At 56.1% G+C, this 16,284-nt stretch overlaps 1 protein-coding gene across 1 annotated transcript in view; it reads left to right on the forward strand.

Annotated features, from left to right (window-relative positions):
- ARHGEF38 (Rho guanine nucleotide exchange factor 38) overlaps nt 1-16,284 on the forward strand; it is a 74,042-nt gene that overhangs the window by 38,947 nt on the left and 18,811 nt on the right. The window contains exons 4-5 of the mRNA XM_055143938.1: nt 10,122-10,269; nt 13,276-13,293. Coding sequence (XP_054999913.1) covers nt 10,122-10,269; nt 13,276-13,293 — 166 coding nt within the window. The remainder of the gene's footprint in view (nt 1-10,121; nt 10,270-13,275; nt 13,294-16,284) is intronic.

Here is a 16,284-nt window from a genome sequence, read left to right on the forward strand (position 1 = left end):
CCGTCACATGCAGCTGAAAACAGACTCTGCCCCTGTGGGGAGACGCTCCCCTGCACCCTCTCTCCCAGCAGAGCGCACGAGGCCCGGGGCGTGAGCGTGCTGCTGCGGGCGCATGCTGCGACGGCCACGTCTCTTCCCCAGCTCCCCCTGCTCTCTCAGGAACCCCGTCTGCCTTTACGGGGCCCGGGCACGAGCTGCTCACAGCCTCCTGCCCCCTGCTCTGGGGGGGGACAGTGTCTGATGCCACAGACCCTGCCCCGGGTGCTGGTCGTGTCACGGTCCCTGCTGGGCGGCCCAGCCCTGAGTGAGGAGGCCGTCAGGATGGCAGCGACGGGCCGGGCAGGGCCTGCGCGGGGCAGGGAGGCGGGCGAGGCCGTGCGGTGGGGGCTGGGCGGTCCCTGCTCGGCTGGCTCGGCTGTTTTATCTTTGCATCCATCACTCCTCTCGCCGTCCCGCGGTGCTTCCTTGGCAGTGCGCCCGCCCAGAAGCAAGGGTCAGTAGATGCACGTCTAGCAAAAATTAGGTATTGATCGTCTGTTTCTCAAGCAAGTTGCTGCTGCGCATCTATCTATATGCCACAGAGAGCACGGCCCGCACCCGGGCCTGAGCCTCTCGCTGCCAGGAGCCGGAGGAAGGCAGGGCGCCGGCGCAGCAGAGCTCCTCCTGAGACTGCTCTGGAAGGGAGCACTGCGGGGAGCACCCCCGCTCCTCTCTCTCCTTCAGGTGTGAGTCTCCCGCCGCTCCTGGGAAGCAGGGCCCGATGGCAGGTGACCAGCAATGAGTCGATGTCGGCAGAAGGCCTTGCAGAGGTTCAGCTGAGACGGCTTCCAAAGAGTGAACAGACGAACAAGGCTGAGGATCAGCCCATTCCCACAGAGACTTGAACTTGTAGGGCTGGAGGGAGAGCACGGGGGTAGGCGGCTGCCCTGACACGGCCGGCTCAGGGCCAAGCCCCAGCACATACCTGTGGCCTCCCGAGCCTCACCAGAGGGTCCCTGAGCACAGAGCCAGGAGTCAGGTCCGAGCACAGCACCCCTCACCCCCACCCCAAGTCAGAGCAGTGTATGACTGGAACAACTTTATAATGCTCTGTCTCATGGTGATTCAATCACTGTCACTGTCACCCCATTGCTCATCGATTTGCTCAAGCGGGCATCAGTAACATTTCCATAGTGAGACTTGTTGTTACTGTTTTTGGCATATCGAATACGCCACGGGGAGCTTGTCAGGCTCTGCCGTGCGGGCAGGCTATTCTCGGTAGCTTGCCGGGCTCTCTGAGAGGAGCGGAGGAATCGAACCTGGGTCAGCCATGTGCAAGGCAAACGCCTTGCCTGCTGCAAATTAATATTAAAAAATAAATTAAAAATCAGTAAAGTAGGGCTTCCACTTTTAAGCCTACAGAACTATAATTTACAAGATAACTTCTTTAATATGCTTCTAAGTTTCTGTTTAACTCCTCTCCTAGTACAAAATTCTACACTTGCCAAGACTTTACTTGGGAATTGTTTTTGGTAATATGGCATCCTGATCTAAATTTGTTCCATTAATTTGTAAAAATATAATCATGTCAGTTACCCTCAACGAAATCATAATCCAATTCTCTGAATCAAAGAAAAAGCTTTTAGAACTTACTTTACTGCTGTCACTTAATTTTTTATTTTATTGAATCACCGTGACAAAAGTCACAAAGCTTTCAGGTTTAAGTCTCAGTCATATAATGATCAACCCTCCATCCCTTCACTAGTGCCCCTGTTCCCCCACCAAGAACCCCAATATACCCCCCTCTTACCCCGCCCCCGCACCTGAGTGGCCAATGATCTTCACTTTATTCTCTCTATGTTTTGGATACATTCAATATTTCAACAGAGGACTGACTATTATTATTTGGAATTTCCCCCCAACAATCAAACCTGCTGAAAAGGCATCATTTAATAGTTTGTTTTCCATGGCTGAGAATGAAGATTATAGGAGGTTTTGGATTTCTGTTGTTTTAGCTCAGCTCACAGTCTAGATGCATTTCTGTAAGTCTCTGGGTGCCAAAATGGGTTAGTAGCCCTCCCGGATCATAGTCTTTAAGGAGCAGAGGGGCCGTGTCGTGCGCGGCTGCTCTGGATCTCATCTGGGCGGAGGGCGTGCCGGTAACACCCCCATCCCATGATCTCTTGTGTGCCACAAGCTCGTACCTCTGGGTTGTGAGTCCTAGAAAATGGTGGGCATCACGTGGATGCTGGGCGCTGCCGCTGCCATCTCCCCCGTAGAAAGAAAGCGTTGGGAGAGAAAATCCTTCCCCCTCCCCGGGCGCATGGGGTTGTAGCTCAGCTCACAGTCTAGATGCATTTCTGTAAGTCTCTGGGTGCCAAAATGGGTTCGTAGCCCTCCCGGATCATAGTCTTTGAGGAGCAGAGGGGCCGTGTCGTGCGCGGCTGGGCCAGCTGTCACTTTAAAGTCGGCCCCGGAGTGCCAATGATAATACAAATGCGATGGTAACAGACGCCTCGATAAAGGAAGGGCTTCGGGGCACAGAGGTGTGTGGGGCAGCTGTGGGGCAGATAGGGAGCCGTGGCTGTCACCGACTGGAACAGCGGCTGGAGCAAACTTGTCTTAGGGTTGTAGGGGGCCAAAGCTCATGTGTACTGCACAGGGCTTACAGGACGGAGCTGGTTCTAGCACCGCCTCCTGCCTGCCCACCTGCCTTTCGCCCGCTCACTAACCAGCTTTGGAGGTTTTGATCCCGGCCACCGGAAGTCGTTAGTCGAGGTACTCAACACACAGTAATTTGGGCTCTCTAGTTGTTGGAGTTGCAGTTACAGAAAGGAAAATTGCAAGTAGGAAATGGTTGACAGTTGATCCCTACAAAAAGCAAAGACCAAGCTTCAAAACTTGAGCAGTGAGAGTGCATGACTATGAAAGATTTAATCTGAAAATTCTAATTATGCTTCGGAAAACTTGGCTTTTAGTTTCTGCTTATAGAAAGACATATTCGCTCAAGGTCCCATTGTCCAAGGGTCAAAATCTGCATTCTGTGCCAAATTTTTCAAAATTAGTTTTTGGAAAAATTGTCAAAAATCACAAATAGAAACAGCGTGTTAGTGAGCATTATTTAGCAAAAATAAAAAATAAAGCAAAGGGTTCAAATGGAGGCAGAGACTGTGAGGATATTTCTGCTCAAATATTGACACTTTGCAATGTATAGACCATCAGAATTTTAAATCTTCCACTTATCAGAAATATCTGAGTTTATATGGTCTCCCTGTTTATAGAGAATTTTTCCCAATTAAAAATAATATGGTTTACATAATTGAGGCAAGATAAATAATACCAATACTAGATTACAACCCATATAATAAAGTAAATATTGGCTGAGTTGAAATTGGTATGAAGAAAATGGAGAGAAATGGAATCTCTGAGAGGGTCTTTCGGGAGCGGAAGCTCGAGGCTCATCACCAGGCAGGTGCAGCCCCAGTGGGGGTGGGGGGTGAGACTTGGGGGTGAGGACCCTGGTCCAGATTCGGGGATGGAGACCAGGGCTGTTCACTCAAAGCACAGAGGGTTTTTTGGGGGGGGCACAACCAGCAGTGCTCAGGGCTGACTCCTAGCTCTGTGCTCAGGGCTGACTCCTAGCTCTGTGCTCAGGGCTGACTCCCGGCTCTGTGCTCAGGGATTACTCCCAGCTCTGTGCTCAGGGCTCACTCCTGGCTCTGTGCTCAGGGTCACTCCTGGCTCTGTGCTCAGGGCTCACTCCTGGCTCTGTGCTCAGGGTCACTCCTGGCTCTGTGCTCAGGGATTACTCCCAGCTCTGTGGTTGGGGCTACTCCCAACTCTGTGCTCAGGGCTCACTCCTCACTCCTGGCTCTGTGCTCAGGGTCACTCCTGGTGGGCACAGGGACCATAGGGAATGCCAGGGATCAAAGCCCAGTTGGCCGCATGTAAGGCCAAAGCTCTGCCCGCTATTATCTCTCTGGCCCTCGGAGTCCAGTGGTTCCCTGTGGCTGGAGAAGCTGGCCAGGGGTCTCCAGGCCCTGTGCGTGCGGGCTGGCCATGGTGACAGCGGGCTTGGGGCCCCTGCTGAGTCTTGCAGCTGGACACCCACGTTCCATAACACGCCAACATCACGGGACCGTGATAGCCAACAGCTCCCGGTGCCCGTTTCTCTGTCCTCGGACGGGGTGTGGCCGGGCCGTGGCTCACAGCGCCCGGGCCAGGGTGGGAGTGCTGCTCAGTAAGGACCCCCAGGGCCCGCGGAGGGTCGGCTCAAAGCGCCAAGGCCGGTGCTTGCCGACTTGAGAGCCCTCGGGAGTGGCTGGGTTGGACCGTCATGACCAGAGAGAAACAGGGTCTGAGCACCGTGACCCAGCAGGCTGCCGGGAGGGAGGGGTCTGCCCGTCTGCAGGGCTGTGGCTCCTTCCGGCTGAAGACACGTCCCGGGACGGTCCCAGGAACCAGTGACAGGGCAGAACCAGTTAGACCAGGCTCAGCAGCTCACTCCGGGCCGCTGCTTCCAGAGGCGCCTTCGAGGCGAGTTACTGACACTTCAGTTCCGGGTATGAAGGCTGGAGGGGACGTGTCCCTTCCCTCGGAGCCTTTGTGCAGATGAGACAAAATTAAGTGTCAGTCGTGATCCCGGGGAGCCGTCGTCCTAAACCCCGACACACAGGCCTCTGGCTTCCTCCTCTCCTGAGGCTGTTTAACTATCCGTCTATTTACTCACAAAACTTGATTCCTCACGTGAGGATCCAGTGAAATGTCCGTCTTGGGGGGTGGGGATCGTGCTCAGGGCTCCTCAGGGCTTGTTTCTGGGTCTGTCTCGGAAGTGGCCCTCGGTGTGCTGGGGTTCAAGGCCCCGCGGCCCTGTGCTGTCTCTCCAGCCCTGAAGTGGGTTATTCCAGAGGTCTGGGTCATCTTTTCCACGCAGATCGGGTTTGTGGGTCTCCGTGGTTTACCCAAACATGTTTTGGCGATTTGAATGTCCAACGTGACTATTTGCTTCTGCGAGGGAGATTTAATACGTCAAGTGTCATTTCCACGTTTGGTGAGTGGCCAGCAATCATCGTAGTGACTTTGCTAAGTGGCCCTCGGAGGGCCAGTCCTCCTAGTAGCCACCCCCAAAGGGGCCTCGGGCAGTCTGGCTCTTAGGGGACAGCGGCAATGACACCAGGCTGACACTGGGCCTTGGCCCTATGCCCCGGGGAGGCGGGCAGTGCCGTGTATGTGTGTGTGTATGGGGGGTCTCTCCTGGGCCCCGGGAAGGCGGGCCATGTCTGTGTGTGGGGGGGGGGTCTCTCCTGGGCCCGGGAGGGTGGGCTGTGTCTGTGGGTGGGGGTCTCTCTGGGCCCGGGAGGGCGGGCCGTGTCTGTGTGTGGGGGGGTCTCTCTGGGCCCGGGAGGGTGGGCCGTGTCCGTGTGTGTGGGGGTCTCTCTGGGCCCGGGAGGGCGGGCCGTGTCCGTGGAGAGGTGGGGGCTGTGCCCTGTGGTTTAGCGTGTGCAGGAACAGCGTGGGGAGGCGTGTCCCAAGCAAGACCAGCCCTGACTCCGTGTGCAGTAGCAAGTGGCCAGCCTGCCAGTGTCCCTGCCACCAGGCTGGTGGAGGAGCCGTGGACTCAGCCCGAAGCCTCAGATGTGCGGCTGGGGGCAGAGAAGAGCCGCGGGGTCTGGGCAAGTCTCCGCTGTCCCCGCCCGCCCGCAGGCCCCCAGGGCTGGCGTCCCCTGGCCACCGCATGCACAGGCAGTGAGCCCGCCCGCCCCTGCACCTGCTCCTGCTCACCCGGGGGCCGAGCCGGAGCGACAGCGATAGGGACGTGAGCTAATCCCGGGCCTCTCCCGGGGACGGCGTGGCCGGCCGTCCTGGGGACAGAGACAGCTCGGGCTGTCGGCTGGGCAGGTGTCACCGGGGACACGCGTTTTCTCTGCAGCGTCTTCACTTTGCCCCCCTAAAGCCGCGTCTCTCGTGTCCCTGACAGACATCCCGCCTTTGGCAGGCGCCGGCGAGGGCAGCGTGACAGCGGGTGTCGGAAGCCCCGGGGGGCGGGGAACCAGCCCCCTCCTGGGCGCCTGCGTGCGGGTGGGCGGGACCCGGAAGGCAGCTGCCCAGCGAGGGGCCAGCAGCAGGGAGGGGGCGGCAGTGGACGGTCAGGGCGCCTGGCCCTAGCGCTGGTGGCTGCTGGCCCGCTGCCAGCCTGAGACCCCAGCAGGGGTGGGGCTTTTCCCACGGCAAAGGGCCGGCCTCAGTCCCCAGGACTCAGAAGTGGGCTCTGGCCACCCCGTCTCTGGGGGGAGGTCACGATGGACCACGGGGCCGGCAGGACTTGGTTCTGGAGCAGAACCACCGGTTGGGGTGGATGAGAGGAGCGTGGGTGTAGGAGGCCTCGGGCGGGGCTGGGGGTGCCGGGTCCCATCCCCCACACCACCAGAGGCAGCCCCTGAGCACTCAGCTGGGAGCATCCCCCCCCCCCCCGCATCACCAGGTGTGGCTCAAAGACAAACGCCATCGAGGGGGCTGGGTTGAATGGCCCCGAGGGGGAGCCTGCAGGGCGCCCGCGGACAGGAGGGAGGATGCCCGGAGCAGGCCAGAGCCAGCAGCACGCAGCTGGAAGGAGCCAAGGGTCACGGCATCTGTGCTCTGTGGCGCTCACCTCAGCTGGGATGGCGCTGGCCTGCCTGGCGCAAAACAGCACCGAGAGGGTCTTGGCTTCCCCCCTCCGTGCCCAGAAACCTGCGACTACGCTGTCTGTCCGGGGCGGGACAGTGCCTGTATGCTCCTCGCAGCCTCTTCCTCCGCTGCCCTTGGCACGGGTGCTCGACTTCATGGCTACAAAGTGGCTGCGGCAGCATCGAACAGGCAGTGCTGGCCCCTCCGGCAGCCTGAGGGAGACCCCCTGCTCCCCCGGCCGGGCCGGGCTGGCAGCAGTGGGGGTGAGGGTGAGCTAGGAGCCTTTCCAGACACTGCAGCCTGTGCTCTATCTCCCTTATGCGCGCGCTCTCTCTCTCTGTCTCTCTCTGTCTCTCTCTCCAGCTCTCCCTCTCTCTCCCTCTCTCCTGCCCTCTCCTTCTCTTCCTTCCTTTCCCCCCTCTCTCCCTCCCTCCCTCTCTCTGTCTCCCCTCCCCCTTCTCTCTCTCTCTCTCTCTCATACACACACACACACACATACACACACACGCGCGCACACACACACACACACACACACACACACACACACACACACACGCACGCACCCCAGAGCCTAGGGAGTTGCTGGTGTCTTTACCTGCGTGCACTGTGGTTCAGATCCTGCTAGTTCGCAGCACCCAGATGGCCCTTGTGTTGTTTCCAGTTTCAGTGGGAACCGCATGACGTGACGAGGTACCCAGCACCCTCGGTCCGCAGGGAGGAGACCCCCCACCCCCCCACCCCCCCACCGGCCTTCTCCGTCTCTTCTCTGTCGCTCACCTCGCTCTGAAGAAGGTCCCTGCCTGGGACCGCTTGCCTGCGGGTAAAGTCCGTCAGGAGGGGGCTCTGGAGTGGGGGTCGCCTGGTCTGGCGTTGTCCACCTGCAGGCCATAAAGATACCGGCCTCCACCGACTGAGTCCTGATTCCAGGACGGAGTATGTTCAATATTCTGGACAGTTGTTTCTAGAAGAAATAACCAAGGGGATAAAGGTGCATGTATCCCCCCACACACCCCTGCCAACACACACACACACACACACACACACACACACACACACGCACACACACCACACACACACCACACAGAGTTTGCTCTCTCCTTTGTATGGAGACAGCTTTGGAGGAAGCCAGTGCAAAAATTCTTTTTTTTTTTTTTTTTCTTTTTGGGTCACACCTGGCGATGCTCAGGGGTTACTCCTGGCTCTGCACTCAGGAATTACCCCTGGCCGTGCTCAGGGGACCATATGGGATGCTGGGATTTGAACCCGGGTCGGCCGCGTGCAAGGCAAACGCCCTACCCGCTGTGCTATCTCTCCAGCCCCGCCAGTGCAAAAATTCTTGAGTTCGCAACTTTCTTAAAAAAAAAGGCACACAGTAGTTGTATTTATCTTACAGGAAGCGAGAGCCTTTGTGCCAGGCAGGCAGCCAGGAGGGAAATCACCTCGGCAGGTCTGGCTCAGTCTCTCCTCCACTGCTAATCACCCTCAAATCCACACCCAGCCTGAGCATCCGAAGCCCAGGGTCTGGTTACCATGGAAACAGAATCCTTCCGGCTGTATCTTCGGGAGCCGAGTGCGCCTTGGACTTGGGGGTGGGGGGGGATGAATATTCTCCCGCCAGAGTTTGTACCGGCCTTTGGGTGGGTAAATGACTCCCAATTAGTGCTTAAGTATCTTTTAACTTTAATAATCAGGATTAAGGCCCCCAACAGAACTTTACTTAGAACGCACTGAGACGCTGGCCTCTGGCATCTGAGAGGGAGCTGGGCCCCGCTGGGTGCCAGGAGCTGCAGGGAGCCGGCCCCCGCCCGAGCGTGGGTGTGAGGGACCACCCCTGCCCTCTGAGCCATGTGGGAGCCGCCGTGTCCACACCCTCATGCATGGCCTGGGCTGCGGCCACTCCTCATCTCTCCTCCTGGCCGAAGCCCTGTCCGAAGGCACCGCCAGGCTCCAGGACCTGAGTTCTCCTTGGCTCACGCGGCTCCAAATCTCCCTGTCCCGTTGCCCTTTCTCTCCTCAGAGCCGCTCCGTTCCTTACCGCAAGCCCCGCCAGGAGAGGCTCCAGCTCCGCAAAATCCCCCGGACAGAACAATTCACCGTCCCTCCCAACGGTGTCCACTCCAGGGAGTGCCTCCTAGGAACCACATGTGTGCGTGCACACACACACACACACACACACACTCACATACATACACTCACACACACACTCACACACACTCACATACACTCACACACAATCACACACACTCACACACACTCACACATACACGCACACACACACACTCACACACACTCACACACACTCACACACACACTCACACACACTCACATATACACGTGCACACACACACACTCGCACCCCGCCCATAGTCACAGGGGAGCCCCATGTGAAGAAGAGCCTGATCATTGCTTGGTGGGCTGTGCGGTCGGGAAGGACGCGCCCTTGGGCAGCAGGTCCCCGGACCCTGGGCCAGCGGGGCAGAGCGGAGGGCGCCTGTGTGTGACTGGGCAGCGGTCCCTCAGCCATCGGCCGCGTCACGCTCAGACTCGCCCGAGGCCCACGACTGCTGCCAGTCCTGTGACTGTGTCCTCTTCCCTCACTCTGTCTCTTCCTCTCTCTCCTCTGTCTCTGTGTCCCCGTGCTCACAGGCAGGGGGTGCTCGGTCCTTCTGAGCCCTCGACACGCCTTCCCGAGACCCGCAGGAACCAGGGAGGGGATAAGCACCGAACACTCACTGTCCCGGCACTGGCAGACTAAGGGCAGGCGCTCCGGCCCGGGCTCCCTGCACACCCACCCCCTTCTGCTTGCAGAGCCACCCTGGGGGGCCGCAGCGGTGTCCCCCCACAGAAACAGCGGCCAGAGTGGAAATGACTTGATCGAGGCATGGCTTGTGTGAGCTGGGTGTCGGCCAGTCCCAGCCCAAGGGGAATGGCCCTCCCAGAGCCCGGCCCAGCCGCCAGCCACACACACACACACACACACACACACACACACACACACGCACATGCACATGCACACGCACACACACACACACATGCACACATGCACATGCACACACCACACACATGCACACATACAGCACACACCACACACACATGCACACACACCACACACCACACACACACATGCACACACATGCACACACGCACAGACCACACATGCACACACATGCACGCACTGCACACACATGCACACATGCGCATACACACACGCATGCACACGCATGCACACGCATGCACACATGCACACACAAGCACACACCCCACACGCCCTTACACACATGCACACACACACACGCATGCACAGGCTGCCTCCTGCCACCGGTGTCCGCCATGCTCTTTCCCCTCCATTGCGGGGGAGAGAGGAAGGATGCTGGGGCGGGAAGGACGGGAGGAGGGTCCTCATGGCCCCAGTCAATGGCCTGGGTACGCCCCCCCCAAGCCTCCCGCTGACGCCGCTGTCCTTGCTCTGCCTTCAGGGGACGTCTTCTTGCAGCTCCGAGGGCCCCTGGAAGACACCTACAAGGTCTACTGCTACCAGCACGACGAGGCCCAGGGCGTGCTGGAGGCCTACGAGCGGGAGGAGCTGCTGAAGCGCCACCTGGGCCCCTGCCTGCAGGCCCTGAAGTGAGTGAGGCCTTCCGCGGGCGGGCGGGGGGCGGCTCGCAGGGGTCCGCTCCTTGGGGCTTGGGAGGTGTTCTCTCTCTCTCTCTCTCTCTCTCTCTGTCTTTCTCTGTCTCTCTGTCTCTCAGTCTCTGTCTCTCTCTGTCTCTCTGCCTCTCAGTCTCTGTCTCTCTCTGTCTCTCTGTCTCTGTCTCTCTCTGTCTCTCTCTCTCTCTGTCTCTGTCTCTGTCTCTGTCTCTGTCTTTCTCTGTCTCTCTGTCTCTCAGTCTCTGTCTCTCTCTGTCTCTCTGTCTCTGTCTCTCTCTGTCTCTGTCTCTCTCTGTCTCTCTGTCTCTGTCTCTGTCTGTCTGTCTGTCTGTCTGTCTGTCTGTCTGTCTCTCTCTCTCTCTCTCTCTCTCTCTCTCTCTCTCTCTCTGTCTCTCTCTCGGGAGCGCTGACGCACCAGAAACCCGGACTGGACTTTCCCCACCCTGTGAGGAGGGTTGAAAATAACCAGGGGAATATTTGGGGCTCTCTGAGCAGGAGAGGGGGCAGGAAGGGCCCCTCCAGCAGACGGGGACAGCTGGGGGACAGGCCTTATTTGTTCCCTAAATCTGGGAGAAACACTCACTGGCAATCTGAATGTAAGGGGCTGAGGGGAACCCGAACCCTCTGATTGGGCGGGAATCACCGGGCGCTGGGGCTGTGGCGTGTGAATCAAGCCCAGCAACCAGCGCCGCCCCCCCCCCACCGCGCCCCTGGGGAGCTGGAGAGCAGGAGGGGATCTGGAGGGGTGCAGGGGTGAGTCTCAGCCCCATGCAGAGTCTCCCATCTGCAAAGCCTCAGCCGCCCGGCGCGGTTCCTCAGGTAGCCCCGCGCCCTCTGCTGGTCTGGGAGGCGGCCGCGTTCTCTGGCCGTTTTTTCCTGCTAGGGAGGAGCCTCCCCCGACCCTCTGGGGCTGGGCCAGGCATTGTTCTGGGTGCTGAGAAGGCAGAGGAAGAGGAGGCGTAGACGCTGCCCCGTCTATCGGGCCACAGGAAGGTGCCGCTGACGCTGCCCCCAGCTCCCCGGGACCCCCCGCTGCCTCCACAGCTGTGCTAACGCACCGTTTGGGAGAAACGTCCAGCTGTTTGCAGTGGTTTCCGTCCCGAGCAATTCCCGTGAGAGCAGGGCAGTCTGGGGAACAGATGCCAACTCCTGGGCAATGGAGCCGCCTGGACGTGGGTGACCCGGCCCCTCCGCCTTGCAGAGAACCTTCTGTCCCCCCGAAACATTCTCTGCAAGGGAGGAGGGAGGTCTCCAGGCGAGAGCGAGGCTGGCACCTTCACTGCTCTCAGTCGCCTCAGGAGCAGGGCTTCCTTGTGTGGGGCCATACCCAGCGGTGCTCGGGGATGACTCCTGCGGGCTGGGGAGGCCACGAGGGACAGCAGGGGTGGAGCCTGGGTCGGCCGCTGTGCTATGGTCTGGCCCCTCAGGAGCAGGGCTCCCTGTGGGAGAGGACAGAGCCCACTCCCTCGGACCTGTGTCCTACAGCCGGCCGGAAGTGGCCATCCAGATGGTCCCCAACACCGCATGATTCACGGGGTGTTTGACTCCTAAGAGAGAGAAGTTGGTCCCGCCGGGCTATTCCCCTGGGCGCTGCAGCCCCATGTCCTGCACGCTCTACAAAGAGACCCGGGCACGGGTGGTTCGGGAAAATCAGAAAGTCCTCATTTCTGAAAGCTTGGCTCAGCACCCGGGGCTTCCCTGAGCCTTTCCCCGGAAGCCGCATGGTCACGCTCCCCTGCTAGCCCCAAGCCCGTCTCCAGCTCCATCCCCGTCTGGGCACAGTGGGCAAAACACTTCCTTAAGAGGAAGAAAGTCTGAATTAGCTCAAGTTAGGATTGTTTCCCCAAAAGTCTTTCCATGAAAATAAAGTCGGTCATGAGTTTGCTGGTGTCCAGGAATGGAGAACAGGAGAATTACCACAGTCGCTTGGATACTGACCTGGACGGACCCGCTTTAAAGTCTGCGCGTCAGGGTTCCCACGGGTTGATGGGCCCAGGAGCATGGGCCAGCCTGTTAAAGCGGGCCGAGGTCTCCCCAGAGGAAACACATGAAGGCAAGTGGTGGTGCAATAAGCAAAGGGTCTTTATTGGCGAGCTCGCCAGCTCGAGCTAGAGCCTTCGTTCTGCTCACCGACACAGGGCAGCTTCGTGGAATGAGCGGCCCTCCTGGGCTCAAAAGTGAGGGGCTTTTATAGCATAACATCATATAACAGGGACTTTCCGCAGACCGCCCTTTTGGCCACAGTCTGAGGGGTTTTCTACTACGTGTGCTTAGCTGATTGGTTAAGTTGGAGTTACGTGAGTGTTACACGAGCATTCCGTAGGGTTAGACGGGGGCTTCCCTACCTGCTTCTGGCTGGTAACCCTTGACCTCACCGTGGCTCTCTCACTTTGGGGAAATCAAGACTCCATCCCAGGTCTCCGTGCTCCGTTCCAGGAGTTCTGGAACCGAAACCCAGGCCGAGCGTCTTCTGGCTCCTTTATGAGCCTGTCACGGTGCTGCCCTTGCTCCTCTGTCTCTCCAGCCCCAGCGCCTGAGTCCTGCCCCTCAGTCAGAGCCATCACCATGCTCCTCCTCCTCGGACACAGTCGGGGATTCCTAAAGAACCTTAGCCATGCCTCCACCTCCTGCCCGCCGAGGCTGCGGATGGCACCGCGGGAGGCAGAGTCTCCCCTCGGCCCAGCAGCTAAGGCAGATTTCACAGCCAGTGAAGCCACGGTTTACCCAAAACTAAGATGTCTTTGTTGGGGGCCTAATTGGTACTTATTAAGAGTGGCAAATGATGTGGAGATTGTTTCAAAATGTATGTCTGAGCATGGGTTTGCCTCCCGGGAGCTTGGCTCTAGGTCAGCAGTCCGACAAAGCCAGCCGGGCAATATGCTGCATAATTGAACAGTCTTAAAAGTTTTATAATGTTTGCACGTTGCCTCCACTAAGTGTACTGATGTGATTTTATGTTTGTTTTCTCACCCTCTCTTATAGGAAAATATACACGCAAGAGTAAGTACTTCCCCCCCTCACTATTAAATTTAAAACTGTAGAGATAAGTTGTTGAATATTTCTGTCTGAATTAGAAGTTTTAGTTTTTACAAATACGTGTATTTTTTTTTGTTTTAATTTTGTTTGGGGGTCACATTTGGTGGTGCTCAGAGGTTATTCCTGACCAGGAGTTCAGGAATCATCCATGCTGGGGCTCGGGGACCGGATGTGGTGCCCGGGTTCAAATCCGGGATGGCGGGAGGCCGGGGAAATACCCCCTATAGTAACACTGGCCCTCGCCTTTGCTTCCAAGAGGTTAAGATTTCTAAGGAATTTACTGTACATCTATTACTAGTGTGTTCTATTTAAGCATCACTTGATTTCCAATTTTTCTGAGGTGGACTTCCAATTTAATTATTATTATATGTACTTTGCAAAATCTTTCGGAAGATTCACGGGCCATAATTTACTTCAACCAGAGTTGGCAGTCCCAAGAGCTCTTTGGGACTGATTCATCACACACAGAGTTTAGGAATCTTGACGTTTCCGAAAACGTTTCTCCCTATGGACACTAGCCTTGAAGATATCTCAGATTAATACCAGCATCTCTGGTTTCCACAGATGGAAGCAGGAGATTCCTAATCTGATATAGTCTGAGTGTATGAGCCACTGACTTTTTTGAAACTATTTTGAATTGTCATAGTATTGTCTTTAGAATTTTCTTTAATATTCTTGTGGGCTTCCTTTTTAAAGAGCTCTTTTCTTTTGTCCATCGTTTTAAGAAGTCAAATAGTTCTACAGAAGTTGTTAAGAAAAGCAGTAATTTATTTTTCTCCCACCTTCTCCTAATTGCATCTCACCACATCACAAGTCTTTTCATGTGTATTATTTGACCATTTCAGTATTTATTCTCATGACTCTAAATGTGCTCAGTTTTTTTCTTTTCTGGAAAAGGAGATAATCTGTTCGTATTTACCTAGACAAAGATCTCTCTTCTCTCGCCCATCTACTCCCTCTGTATATGCGTGTGTGTCAGTCTCTCTTCCCCTCTCTTCATTTTTCCTTTGTAAGTTACATGATAATTTGGGTTACAAAGCAATAAAGTATGTTTGCATAATCAACCTGATCAGTTATGATTTCAACCAAATACATTTCCTTTCAGAGCTGACTCTTGGAATGAACTGGTTGCTAGTTTTCCTGAGCGATAATTATTCTCTCTCACTTTTATTCCCATAGTTTTCTTTGTTCTGATCTTTAGCACCAAATCCACAGTCAGTTTAAAAAAAAAAAAGCCTCTTTTCCACCTCAGCGATCTTGCCCATCTCGTGTGCTTGCCAAGGCTTCTCCCAGCAGCTGGGCTGCGGCCGTGGACAGTGGCCTGGGTGCACTGACCTCAGGAACGCCCCTCCCTGTGGCCTCACGCCATGGTTGAGAGAGGAGACCCTTCAACCTTCCACAGAGAATGCTCGGAAGTTAGAATTCAGGGACTTCGGTACCCTGAGATCTCCGTTTCCGCTCACACCTGGTCTATAGTGTGATTGGGTGGAGAATTCTAAATGGAAAATCGCTCATCTTCAGAATTTAAGGTCTGGTTCCTCGTCACCTGCCAGCTCTCTTGCTGCCTCTGCTTTTTCCAGGCACTTGTCTCCTGCCCCGCCCGTTTCCCTGAGTATTGCTGGGAGGTTTGTTCCCGTCATGGGAACGTCTCCGATTCCAACCTGTGAATGTGTTTTCCCCACAGTGCTGGGAGGGGGAACACGCCTTCTCAGCTGACGGGCTTGGGTCTTCACTCTACTGATTCTCCCCTGCCTTCTTCCATCTGTAGGACCCTCACTTCCTACCTCCTGGGCCCCCTCTCCCTACCCTCTGAATGTTCTTCTGTGCCCCATCCCTTTGTCCGTGCTCTTTCCTGGAGACTGTTCCTGAATGGTTTCTCCGCATCGTGAGATTTTGTTTCTGCTGTTTGCAGGAGCTGAGTTTTCCAAATGATCTCCGCCTTGTCGAGAGGTCCCGAGACTTCTGCTGTTTCACCTAGTCCCTCGTACCCCGGCTCCCTCCTCCCTTCCTCTCGCTCTGTCTCTCTCTCTCTGTCTCTCTGGTTTGGCACTCAGGGACTCTAATCAATGAACCTTCAGAGGAATGATTAAATTATCGCCTGTCCACATAAATGCTTCTCTCTGCTCTGCTCTCCCAGTTCCCACTCATTCATCTTCTAAACTTTGTTAATCATTCTGAATTTATCTTCACAGTTTCCTCTAAAATTGACTTAAGGAGAGTAAATTGGAAAAAGAAATCAATAAAAGCATAGATGGCTTGTGGCTACTGTAAAATAAATATTAAGTTTAAGGTCCTTATGATCATAAAGTAGAGGAAATTCAAAATAATATGATCAATAGTTACATGATTACTTTTCCATCCAGCTAAGAGCCAGCGCTGCATCTCCGTGTCGAGGATGGGACTGTTTCTGTTTCCCACCTGAGTTTTTCAATTGCTTAAATGTCATTTTTTATTTCCTCGGTGCCCGTTTCCTTGTCTTGGAAGTGAAGCTCTTTAGAGGCAGACTAGATGCTGCGAAAGCAAAGCCAGTTGTGTTTACTTGGCTTTGGAAAGTGCCTGTAAAAGCGTGTAGCGCAATTAGTGCAGTGAAAGTAGCAGACGCTTGCCAAAGTATTCGGGCAAGGCAGGGAGGGGACAGGACACACAGGAATAATGGCCCTCGTGTCCAGCCCAGCGTGTGTGGGACCTGCCGTTGGTTTTGTCTGTAAGGAGCAGGTGCCTATGCGCCATCCGGAGGGGTGAGCCTGGTACCCCGGTGCCCAGACTCACGACCCCACAACGCCCCCTTGCTCCGGTTTTTGCCACTGTGTCGCTCCTGTGACAGTCAGAACCTCAGCCTCACCCCGAAGCAGCTGTCCCTGTGGCCAAGGACAGCCGTGACGAGGAGAGTCCACTCGGGGGAGACTTTCTCTTTGGGGAAACTTATAAGAGTCGAGAGACCAGGCAAGCCCGAGA

The sequence above is a fragment of the Sorex araneus genome, chromosome 6, assembly GCF_027595985.1.
Source record: "Sorex araneus isolate mSorAra2 chromosome 6, mSorAra2.pri, whole genome shotgun sequence".
In the NCBI taxonomy this organism is placed as follows: domain Eukaryota; kingdom Metazoa; phylum Chordata; class Mammalia; order Eulipotyphla; family Soricidae; genus Sorex; species Sorex araneus.